We start from the raw sequence: 13,370 nt of genomic DNA, 5'->3' as shown, positions 1-13,370 counted from the left end.
CGCTAGTAATTTTTCTATTCACTTAACTCTTGCTAGACTAACTAGGTAATTTAACTGAGCTAGATTTGAATGGGAAGCTAAGACTGTGTCTTTTTTTCCAGGAGAGAAAACCAAGTGAGGAGTCCACAGATGATTCAGAGGTAAGATTTGGATTTAGGGAGCATATTATATAAACAAACCCTTGTTTACTTTGAGTTTAAATACAGTAATCAGTTATTATTAGGGCTGTCAATGTTAAGGCGTTAATGCATGCGATTAATTTGGAATCAGTAACGTGTTATTATTTTTTTACAAAAATTAAATATGCCACCAAGTTTCACCCCAACTTCTGCCGTAATCTGCACTGCCCAGCGCACAGATTTCTTTTTTCTGGACTGATCTGTTGTGGAGAGATCATGATCTAGTCTCAGTCCAACCCAGCTATGAAATATACTTATTTTTAATTGAGTTAACTGCTGATAAGGCACAGTTTACACACGCAATAATGTGCAGCGTTCACTGCTCACACCTGTGTTGCACGTCCCATTGAAAAAACTGTGTTTAAAAGCGCAGCTCCAGCACCAGACAGCTCTGGCCAATCAGAGGAGACATGTGCTTGTGTGGTTTATTGGTGAGCATTTTGGTGCACAGGTTTATGCCTGTGTGAAACCAAACCAAACAGAGGAAGAGTAAACAAACTCATCAACTGATCCAGAGCATAGAAACAAACTACAGATGTAAAAAGGCCTTTTTATACTCAGCAAATTAAATTCTAATTTAGAATTCCTTACAATCAAGCTGAGATGTTTCAAAAAGTAAAAAAAAGTTTTCTCGATCCAATTCATCATGCATTATTCATTCCAGCGCTCCATATTGGCTTTATCTCCCCTCAAACATACAAGTATATACTAGTATTTTAATTGACACCACTAATATAAATATAATTGCATTTTACATTTTCTACATTCATTATTTTATTTACTTTTAAACATCCACTATAAAATCTTTATTAGGGCCGGGAAATGTATTGTAAATATCTATACAGTATTTTTGAAAGTATTTTGCACAACATAAAAAGAAAATACCATAATGTATTGCATCTGAGTGTGATTTAAAAAAAAAAAACACATTACTGTGTGGAAATATGATAATGATAATGATATCATCCAGCCCTATCTTTCAGTTTAATAAATCCTACCCTTAATTGACAATTCGTTCTCTAAATGTAGCTAAACAAAGGGAATCATTTATTAAACAGATTGGTAGGAGTTGCTTCATGTATGAAGAAATTATTTATTAAATTAAAGGAATGATTTAAGTCTCTAAATAATTTCTCTACCTTGATACTTTAAAAGCTTCATACAGTGCAACACTTTCTAATACAATATTTGTGCTATGTGTGAAGATGTACCATAAGTACACTTATATTGGAGGTTATTTTTAATATATAGACATATAACAGTTTGTATTCACATTTAATTCATTTAAGTAAAATGTCTCTGTCAAAAGTTACAATAGCCACATATACAGCACTATATTGTACTGTATTTCACGGTTCAGTGTGATTTAACATATTAAGTGTTACAATATTGATTAAAGTGCATTAAGTGTAAATTAAAATAAAACATTCAAGCCAACGAATTAAGGCAGAATGTCTCTCCCTGAAGCAGTAACTTCCTCTTTACCTCTTAATCAAGAAACTTCCTTTTTATCAAAAAATGAGAGTTGGTAGGTAAAGCACCCTGTCTCATGCTGTGGCTAGCACAGAATGTTAGCATAATACATTTAGAATGTTGAATGCTGGCCATAGCATTGTATTAAGGCAGTTGTACTTCGGACTACACAAGTAGTATCATCAGTTTTCATCTAAATATCCTTAGGATATCAATGACATTTCAAAAGTGATTTTTGCAACTTCTAGTCCCCTATTACGCAATGCTACTTGTTTATGTACTTCCTCTAGGTTACCTAAATCCAACCATCTTTTTGTAATGAGCTGTAATGGTCACAGACTATTCAGTTGTTCCAGCAAAGCATCACACCAGGTGATTGGTGAAAAGAGCATTACTTTGATTACTTTGCTTTCTTTAAATAATTTTCAGTTTGGTTACTTTGGTCTTGAAATGTTTAAAAATATGAATTTATGGAATAATCTTGCATGAAGCCTATTATTACAAAAACACAAGGAACACAATTAATTACCTTAAAAGCTCTTGATAGTTTACAGCATAAGGTTAGTGTTCATTTAAGTTTAGAGGAGGTATAACATTTCAAAAATGTGAACACAGTTATTCACTGGAGTTTAAACTTGGAACTTGCCTACCTATTTATAAGGGTGTTTTTTCCTGGGTGTGTCCCAGTTCATTAGCTGGGGCAGCGGTAGTGTATATGACTGCTACACTGATGACATGGGTTCAATCCTGCCTAAGGATCGGTGTATTTTATTTATTTTTCCTTTCTTCTTGGGTTTACCTGCTTTAAATTCAACTGTTCTTCAATTGGGTTCAACAACCCTCTGGACTGGAGAGCTACTAGTCTGTAGCACTACATCCCATAACATTTAATTTTCTAAAACAAATATATATATTTTTTGTGGCCTGCCAGGTAATGGCTTGGAAAATTTCTGGCCAACTTAATTGCAGACCCCTGATATAAAATATAACCTATTACCTTACCATCAAAATTTACAGCAAGCCGATGTGGGATATTTGGGATGTGTAATGTGGATAATTTGGTGAAATAAAATAAAAAAAAGTTTCTTAAGTCTCTTGTTTGTCTTTATCTGTCCTATGTTTACATAATTAATGGCTACAGGATAAGCTCAAAAAATACAATTAGAACAGTGTCTGAGACATTAAATAGAACATTCATGACCATTTAATGAAGTATTGTTTTGTAATATCTTTTTAAAGGCATTAAGCTGCCTTTTTAATTGTTGTTTCCATACAAGTTTTGCACCAAACTTCTCAGAAACTGTGGAATTTCTCTTTAATTAGCTCTAGCCTTTTCAGTGCAGTTCAAGTAATCCTGTCCCAGAGTGGATTAGACTTCAGGAAGCTGGTAACATTCTCTCTCTCTCTGTCTCTCTCCCTCTCTCTCTCTCTCTCTTTCTCACACTCTCTCTCTCTGTGTAAATAAAATACGGTGTGTCAGGCTGAGATGGGATGGAGGCTGTAAGTGATACAGAGAGTGAAATGTCAGGCACACGCTGAATAGGCCCACTGCAGCTCCTTAAAGAAAAAATACACAATTCAGAATGAATAAGTAAAGGAGCAGGCGGCTCTCACTGCAAATGAAATCTCTGACTCTGTCCACAAACTGTCAGACATCCCGGAGTTCACGACTGTGTCATCCTGCTGAACCGATACAAGCTGCAGCTCATTTAGCGATTCATTATAATGTCCTACAGTCTCTCTCACATCTCTCTATATATCTATCTCTATCTGCATCTCTCCATATATCTTTATCTCCCTCTCTTATTCTCTCAGGATTCACCAGAAACAGTAATAATGAAAGAAACAACAACAATAGCTGGGATTTTGGAAAAAAAATGCAAAACAGTGTTTACACTTTATGGACAAAAGTATTGGAAAAAACACCTACACATTACATCTACAAGAACTTTCATGACAATCCACTCTAAACCCATAAGCATTTATATGAAACAGCAAATGCACACATATATAGCTTCTTTAATCCCTGAAAAGAAGTACTGCCCATTAAATAAATATAATTATCCTGAACAGATAAACAAGAACATTATAAACCATGCTTATTGCCAGGCATGGGCTTTAGGGGTATAAAGCCTAGCAGCATTGAGTTGTGGAGCTGTGGAACTGTGTTTTCTTGAATGTTTTGGAGAATTTGGTATGAGGTGAAATTCTGATTCTACTCTGCTTCTGTCGCTAAATGCAATCAGATCCTGACAACATTGCTCTAATTCTAGTTTTAAAAATTCCTTGGACTGTAGTGACTGTAAAGTTACTTAAACAAAAAGTAGAATATGTTATATTTTGAATACCATTGATTTGAATTCAGGACTGCTGTATTATCAAAATGATGACTATTACTATTATTCTGCTCTGATGGCATGTAACACTGTAACAAATCAATTTTTTTTCTTTTTCTAGAAACAAAAGTATTACAAGCATATTGGAAACCAAAATGTTACCAATGTATTGGAAGACTGGTGTCGGTTCACTTTAATGGTTGTCCTACTCCTCTCCACTGTCCACAGTAACATATAATCTAGGAATGTCATCTCCATGTTTTAGCTGTAACCATTTTAGGCATGCTTAAATTTCTAAAAGGCTAGTAGACCCACCCCCTACTCTCAGAGCAAGCCTCTCAGACTGCCTTTACTGAGTTTTCAGGACAGGCTAAAAGACCAGAGGTTCTTGTTTTTCAAACTTATAAGGATAGGAAGACCTACACATCATACTGCACACACTTCACATTTGAGAGACATTGTGCGGTCAATGCTTTTCTGTAGTCATAGAGTCTAGATAGTAGCTGTGAGATTGTGTGGTCAAGAATTAAGATCTGTTTAGCCTCTGCCAGATTTTATTTAAAATAAAAAAACACTGACTGATCCACACCCCTACTCCTCCCACTACCTACCCTATATAAACCCTCGCTTTCTGTCTACCTGCACGTCAAACAACTTGACACCCACCTCCTCGCCATCTTCCTTCTTATTTCCTTCTCTCTTTTCTCTTTCCGTATCTCTTCTCGTGGGGGAAATACTAGCAAATGCATATTTACTTTACATATTCAACTAATGCAATTTTCCATTGATGGGCACATTTGAAGAAAAGCACTTTAATTAGTGAAACTTGATAGTTTTCTTTATGGTGACTAGCATATAGACTATAACCAATTAACTTACCATCAAAAAATGACAGCAAGCCAATGTGTAATGGGGATCATTTTGTGAAATAAATTTTAAAAAGTTTTGTGAAGACTGTTTGACTTTATCTGTTCTATGTATACTTAGAAAAAAAAAATACTAAAATAATATTTTTTGGTTACAGGACTAGTTTAAAAAATATATAATTAGAACAGTGCCTGAGACATTATATAGAATATTCATTGTGGAAAATCAAATTGACTATTTTTTTGCTTCCACTGACTAGTCTTGTGTCAATGGAGTAACGACAGAAATGGATCTAGGAGATACAGGAAGGCTAAAACACATAAGTTAACAATTATGCCTAAATCACCACATAGGTGAACAAGCAAACTCAAACTCAGACTTGCTGATGTGTTTTATGTGGTTTCTGACACTACAGGGTTATTTATATAAGTTTGGCTATTTCCTAGCTTAGTCATATCTTTTCAGTTGAAAGCCTTATTTGTACAGTAGAGACGGTATAGTCATCCAACAAAAGTAGGATATGTTTAGTTTTTTTGTGTATTAAATATAATAAGAATGTACTTTACATACTATATGCACTTTACTATCAAAACATTCACTGCTTATACATCTGTCATTCATTCTCTCTGTTTTATTCTGTCTATAATTCTCTTCTTGTTTCTTTCTTTGTATCTTTCTCTCTCTCACCAGTCTGCATGTGCACCCTAATATGTTTTAGTTCATGATGAGACTGCGAGCATGCAGGGCATCCTGTCTGGTCCAGTGTTTGAGAATGTTCTACAGCCATCTGGCTACTTTTAGATCTGTTTTATGAACATCTGCAGTAACACCTTCTCTCTCATCCATGTCTCTCTCTCTCTCTCTCTCTCTCTCTTTCTCTCTCTCTCTCTCTCTCTCTCTGTATCTAATGCTTGTTGTGGACAGAGAGCTTGTAGTATCTACCATCACAAAGCCACCACTCTGAAATTTCTTGCCGGGGAAGAATTATGTCCCACTCGAGTGCAGAGAACGTGCCGAAGCCTGGAGACGTGATGTCACGGAGGGAATGGGGGGGAAGATGCTGGGCTTTGGCTGACATTAATCTGTGTGTGGGTTTGAAGCCCCCTCGCTTCAACATAGCCATGCAATCTGCTTTCTGACTAGAGAATGGAGAGAGAACGAGGGAAGATAGATGGATGTGGAGAGAAAGAGAGAATGAGGGTTGGAGAGCGTGTGTGAGTGGCAGAGGAGTGTGTGGATGGTCACACCACTCCTGGAACGGGGCAATTAAAGAAAGACTTCCCTTCATCCCCTGCTCCCCAGGGCACCAATTAGGAGCTGCGCGGAAACGCCAGCACAACACTCATCCACCACGTCAGCGTGGCAACGGCAAACACTAACAAGAAGCAGAAATTATGGGATATGAAACGGCAGAGATATCACTCCAATCCCACCCCCCCCCCCCAAACACACACACATACTCCTCATAGAAAGTTTGTCAGGTTTTTTTTTTCTTCCTTCTTTCTTTTTCTCCCTTCCACAACTATAATGGCTTTGTAGACCATGACAAATGTCCAGGCATTAGAAATTTCACATCTGGAGAGAACAGGAAATGGACGTGCGAGCTTGTTGGGCAATGAAGAGAGAAAACAGCTTTGGAAATACGAAAAATCGCCCTCTGCTTTCACGTCTCGCTCTAACATGAGCCAAAGACTTACAGAGCACAAACCAGGCTATGCATAGGTCATTACAGAGGTGGCAGATTAGTAATACATAAAACGTAATAAATATGACCTGAACTATGGATGATAATGGAAACTTAGTTGTATGATTATTGTCTGCAGAATTATTTAGTTTTTAATTTTGGGTTATTCTGTTATTGGGAGCACTTGACATTTTTCTCACTTACAGCAGTGAATGACACTTCAGCAAAAGGATAACGTATAGTAGGCTGAATACTGGCAAAGCTCTTGAGTCAAAACATTGCATTCGGAACATCTCTAATTTTCAAAATGATTACTTTATTCTGCCCTGATGGCATGTAACACTGTAACAGATCTAGTGCTTAGTCACAATTGTTTAGGCATCAGTTCACTTTACTGTTTGTCCTGTTTGGAGTAACACAGGTGAACTAATTTATCTTGTTAAGTAAATTCAAATCGACTTGCTGATGTGGTTAATGTGGTATCTGACTCTGCAGGGTTATTTTTTTCCAGTTTGGCCATTTCCTAGCTCAGTCATATATTTTAATTTTGAGGCATGTGTTTAAAGTTGATAGCACAGTGCTATTATAGTTATTAGCTACGTTAGCCTCATAATGCCAGAGCAAATCTAAATACTTAAAACAGTGTACATCAAACAACCCTGCGCTAATAGACTGTATTTGTGTAAATTGGGTTAATTTTTACCGAACCGTTCCTCTAACTTGAACTTGACTGGCGTTGGCATGATCATCACTGTTGTACCACCGAAGTAGTGAAGATGGAGCTGAATGGTTTATTGTTCATTGTTGAGATTCTTGAGAGGATTTGCTGAGGAGAAATGGCGTGAGGGCATTCTGACAGCACGGAGCCTCTGCGACGGGATGAAGTTCTGATTAAAGACAGAGAATTGGCAGCCTGAGGACAGCTTTGGTGCAGGTGCTCAGAATCTTGCCCACAAATCATATTATATTCAGTTACACTTTCACCTGCTCCATCTCCAGCCTTATAAAAAGCAGAAGTTTCACTGCGTGATAAAAGAAAGCCAAGCAATCAAGTGTAAGAGTGATGTGAGGTTTTAAAACCAAACTAACTGTAAATTAATGTGAATCTGTCTGTTCCCCCCACAGGAAGAGGACAGTGAGGAGGAGCCTAAATTGAAGTACGAGCGGCTGGCCAATGGGGTGACGGAGATCCTGCAGACGGATGCGGCTAGCTGCATGACTGTACATGACAAGGTACTAGAGGGTGCTGTGACAGCTACCTTGTTTAGAACAGAACAACAGAAACTGAACACTTCACCTGTATTATGTCCTTCTCAAAGTATTTGGTCATTGTCTACTTTTATTGGAAACCAATTAAAAACTAAAAAAAAGGAAAAAATTAGTGTAGCTTGAATTTCAGATCTTTCAGCATAAAAGACTGTTATCCATTTATCCATATTACATAAAAGTCACTCTGTAAGGTAATAATGCTTCACTCTGAAGCATTTGTTTGGCCTGTGACTCTACTATGCCAGATGAATAAAAAGATTGACTTAAATAAAGTGATTTTGTATAGTTTACAAATGTACAGATATTACTTTGCAAAACACACAAAAATAATGAAATCCTTATAATATGTCCCACAGGTTAAAAACCACTCTCCTACGTGTGGAAAAAAACACTGCCTGGAAAAAAAATAGTCACCACCTGGATTTAACTAAGCAAATGATCTGAAGTTGCTGCAGTTGGTCAGGTCTAGGTTCAGCAACAGTATGTGCTGAAAGAATGAGGTCAGCTGACTACCTGAATATACTGAATATAGACCAGGTTATTCCATCAATGGATTTTTTCTTCTCTGATGATATGGCCATATTCCAAGATGATAATGCCAGGATTCATGGGGCTGGAATTGTGAAAGAGTGATTCAGGGAGCATGAGACATTTTTCCCTATTTGTCATTGGTAAAAAAAAATCATATAAATCTCTTAAAGATGAAAGAAAACAGTTCTATATTACCAAAAGAGTTACACTACTGTTACAAATCAGAGAACCATTTCCTGTATTATGTAAATGTGATTTTGTACTCTTTGTGTTAGAACAGTTAATATAAAACTGAATCTTTGAAACTTACACACACTTAAATATGAAGGTGATAAAAGTACCCCATTTATTCCTAATCACTAATTGTGTCATGAATATCAGGGTTATATCCCAATTAGTCCCGGCCACATAAAAAAATATATAATAATAATAATACGGTAACCACTCCTAGGACGTATTTAAAACAGAAACAAATCTAATCACTCAAACCTCTTCAGAAGGTGGCCTGAGATGCATTTGAGCCACGTGTTAGAGCAGTGCAAAGTCATTAGTCTCTCCTTGATGCATTCCTAAGCTTCCTAAACTCCTCTTAGTACAACTGAAATGCCAATAATAATTGCTGTGTAATGGCCAAAATTGCATATTCCACCCCGCATACATCAGAATTCAGTCTGACTAAACGGACTCACTTGACTATCAAGTGTAAATGCATTTGTTTAAAATCTTATCAGGATACAATCCAGGTGTAAAATAATTTTTTTTTTAATAAAATACATTTTTGATCCATAAATTACCATTTTCCTTAAAGATATTTTAAGAACTTTTAAAAAGGGAGATATGTAAATAATCATCGTTAGCATGTTCCTTTATTGGACAAAAAATATATATATATTTTTTTATTTTTGGGTAGTATGTGTAATATGAAAGACTGTAGAAACGTTTGCACCAGCCAGTGGCCACCACCTTTCTTTCATTTCCTTTTACACTTCCTCTCCCCTCAGAGTTGGACGTTTTCCCTCCCTCTGCTCTTCTCTTTTCGGGTTCTGGATATTTTTTTTCCCATTGGCGGAGCGGTCTGCCCGGCCCGGTCAAATCATGATGGCAGCCGGTTCACTCATGCACGTCCGCTCTGGAGGAATAGTCATACCTAGTTATGTCTCCTCACCTGATGTTTTATTAACCGCTATTGATTTTTATTCTTTTTTTCCCCTCTCTCTCCCTTCCTCTTTTTCCCTGGGGATCCCACCACTTCCTTTCTTGTCTTCCATCTCACCAAAAAAACAAAAACAAGGTAACACCACCAAAGGAAGAAGAGTCACGAGGCTGAATTTCTATTGACATTCTTTTTTTTCTTCTTGCCTATTGCTCCTTTTTTATTCTCTTATATATATGTGCTTTCCTGTGTACCTTCTGCCACCTGGCACTACTGTTTCCTCTCACACACACACACACACACCGCACACAGACACACACTCCAGCAAGCCTAATGTAGCCTCATATTTTAAGTGCCCCGAATCAGAATTTCATTTGAGCAATTCTATTTCGATAAATCCCTTTAAGAGGCGCTGCGGCTGCCGCAGCCCACCTCTTTTATTTATTTATTTTGGCTGATTTTATTTGGGGAGATTGCTGGGGGCTCTGTCGGACATGCTCCACTGTGCCTGTAAATATAAGCATTTCATTATAGACTGCACTGAAGCATGGGACCGCTCTGTGCGCTGTGCGAGGGGCTTGTGTGTGTGTGTGTGTAGGTGGGTGTGTGGACAGGCATTAGCTGGAGTGCAGAGGAGCTGCTGTGTTTTAACACATTTTCCTGCGCCCGCCCTGTTGCTGCTCAGGCCTGCTGTGGCCTGCTGTGGCCTGCAGTGACAGACTCTGTACAGAGCAGCTGGTGGCCTGCCTGGCCTCATTGTCCACAGTGTGGGTCAAATATATATATATATATATATATATATATATATATATATATATATATATATATATATATATATATATATATATATATTTATGCATATTTTGTCTCCTTCTACCTAATTTTAAAAGCCTTCTTGTCTAACATAAAGAGTACAAATATAATTCATAATAATTTGGCCAATTTAAAAGTTAATTGAATTTAAAATGTAGTATTTATAATACAATACCAGACAAAAAAGTGATTATTAACATGGAGCCAAAGAAGTAGTAGGAGAGATAATAAATAATTAGAGGATTTAAGCAATGTTAATATTGTACACATTAGCTACACATATCTACATACAATTACACATATCTATACTTTATATATGCCAATAGATTTATAAGTCAGAAGAGGCTGAATGGTAAACCTGTGTGGCCTCTGTATTTAGGCTTGTCTTGATAACTTTTTGGGCATTTTTTATCGTCACAGAAATAATTGTGACAATATTTAAGTTTATTTTTGCACAAACAGGGTGTACAGGAAGATAGGTGGTGTTGTTCTGTCTTTAATTGTGCATGAAATAATGTCACTGTAATTTGCTACAATGTAGCATTCTGTTTAGCAACCTTTGCTGTAAAGCTGGTTGATACTGATCACAGTATTTTCAGAATATGATGATATCACAGTATTCTGGTCAGAAATGAATTGCTGCAAGTTAATAAATCAACAACAGAGCAGGTAATAGGATTGTGCCAGTACTGGTGTACTGCTTTTCAGGTGAAACTTACAGTACAGTACAGAAAACATTAACCCTATATAAAATGCATATGTACTCACAGAATGATTGTTCTGTAGACTATAAACAAAAATAAAAGCTACAATATTTCTTTTTGCTAAACAAGTTGCAGTTTTAACAGAGTTTTGAGATTTGACATAATCATTCTGTGATCTATATTTCATTGTATTCATATAGCTGCTTTAGTGTGGCACTATAATGATCTACAACCTGGCCTGAAAAAAAATATAAATAAATAAATACTTCACTAAATTAATTAAATAATAAGGAAAACAAAGCCATTGTGCTCATTAAGACAATAAAGTGAAAATTGATGTGCCATTACACAAAGCGCAAACAGATTTTTCAGTAAAGAGAGTTAAAAAGACAGAACATTTAGAAACTATATTTGAGAACAGGATTTTACTTTAAGTATCATATATGTTATAAAATATAAGGTAATAATCCTGACATGGACTTGCATTGATACATGGATTGATACATCGCTAATTAAAATGATCATTAATATAATGGGTGGTTAGTAATAGTGCATATGGTTGGAGTTATGTTATATATAGTATATATTATATTGTGTTCTAGGCATTTCTGGTAGGAAGTAAGTGAGATAATGAAATAAGTTATGAAAATTAATCAATATTTTTTTTCCTAATTGTGTGTGTTTTATGCATTAGCCAGAGTCTTCCTGGGCTGAGTGTCTGACAGTTGCTGAGGAGGTTAGAGCGTGTGATCCGTGCATATATTATGTTGAGGTGTTTTGATATGTCGAAAAAATGCCATTTCACACTGGGGCGCTCTGATAAATAGGCTTTTCTGTCCTCCAGCAATTTCACACTTTTTTGCCCCTGAGGGGACAAGCTGGAGCCACACACACACACACGCACACACAGCCACACCACACACACTTCCCTCAACCATGCCTGGTAACGTGCATTAATACCCCAGTGTAGCAGTTTAAAGTTCAAACTCATGCCAAGTGCACAGTGCTTTTCTGTGTGTTCTGTATCGAACTAATCCATGTATTCTGTGGCTTCCAGTTCCTGGCTCTGGGCACTCACTTCGGGAAGGTGTTTCTTCTGGACGTTCAAGGAAACGTCACCCAGAAGTACGAAATTGTAAGTAATTAAAGTAATTAAGGATGTGATCATGCTCCATCCTGTACAGCACATAAAATATTTGTCTGAAGCAGATTTTAAAATATTAATCATTTTCACAGTTTAGCCTTTTGTGATAAACATATAACATGGGCCAAAAAATGTAAACTAATTTGAACTATTTCACAGTTGAGTATTATTTATTATTAATAGGATAATTATTTTATTATTAATAGGAGTTATGAGGACTTATAGGAGTTATGAGGATAAACATAATTAATATAATTATATAAAATATTTGAATAGGTCATATTAAAATAACAGAATGCCTTATGCCCACATTGCTCTAATATAATCTTTTTTGCAAGGCAAGGCAAGTTTATTTATATAGCACCTTGCATACACAGTAGTCATTCAGAGTGCTTTACAAACTAGAAAATACAAAGAGAAGTCAAATAAAATAGAAATAAAAATAAAATAAAAATAAAGCATGAATAAAAATGATTCAAACATGAATAAAACAATATATTTAAAAGAAGGAAATCGGCAAGCAAATTTCTAAATTTACTAATAGAAATTATGCATTATTTAATAAAAAGAAAAATATTATGATCATGAATACTATGCACTGTTAAGCAAACAAATTGGAATACAGCTAAAGAGGTTAAAGTTTAGAGTAATCAAAGTCCAGTTGGGTGGCAGATAAATGTAATGTAATGTAATGTACTGTATGAAGTTATTCAAATATTCTATTCCTGTTCCTTCTCATTTGTTTTTGTTTTATTACAAATAATTAAAAGAGTGCAAATAATTATATGAACACAAAATATATAGATAATTCTAAAATGACTGCAAATTGTAATAACGTTAATATCCAATCAATATTGTCTTGTTTTACAAAAGGGACATCATATCTCAAGGCAAGTAACTAGATAGTAATATGCAATTTCAGTATATGATTTGTCCTACTTCTTGGTGCACAGTTACCTAAAACATTGAGTGTAATTCTGTAAATACCTATAGACGGTGATCACAAACATGCATGCTGGTTACAAATATATATCTTTCTTTCTATTTCTGTGTATATAAATCTGCCTATGCATCTGATAATCTTTCTATCCACCCATCTGTCTGTTACAGAGTTCAGTGAAGATAAATCAGATCAGTTTGGACGAGAGTGGGGAGCATGTAGGGATCTGCTCAGAGGATGGAAAGGTAGGTCCTCTTCTCTGCTGTAAGAGGGGGTG

At 36.0% G+C, this 13,370-nt stretch overlaps 1 protein-coding gene across 1 annotated transcript in view; it reads left to right on the top strand.

The window, feature by feature from the left end:
• vps41 (VPS41 subunit of HOPS complex) overlaps positions 1–13,370 on the top strand; it is a 43,393-nt gene that overhangs the window by 546 nt on the left and 29,477 nt on the right. Inside the window, exons 2-5 of the mRNA XM_022667009.2 lie at positions 102–140; positions 7,665–7,772; positions 12,067–12,144; positions 13,264–13,338. Of these exons, the coding sequence (XP_022522730.2) occupies positions 102–140; positions 7,665–7,772; positions 12,067–12,144; positions 13,264–13,338 (300 nt within the window). The remainder of the gene's footprint in view (positions 1–101; positions 141–7,664; positions 7,773–12,066; positions 12,145–13,263; positions 13,339–13,370) is intronic.

The sequence above is a fragment of the Astyanax mexicanus genome, chromosome 1, assembly GCF_023375975.1.
Source record: "Astyanax mexicanus isolate ESR-SI-001 chromosome 1, AstMex3_surface, whole genome shotgun sequence".
NCBI lineage: Eukaryota > Metazoa > Chordata > Actinopteri > Characiformes > Acestrorhamphidae > Astyanax > Astyanax mexicanus.
Note: the sequence above shows the minus strand (reverse complement) of the source record. Positions and strands in the feature narration are given on the sequence as shown.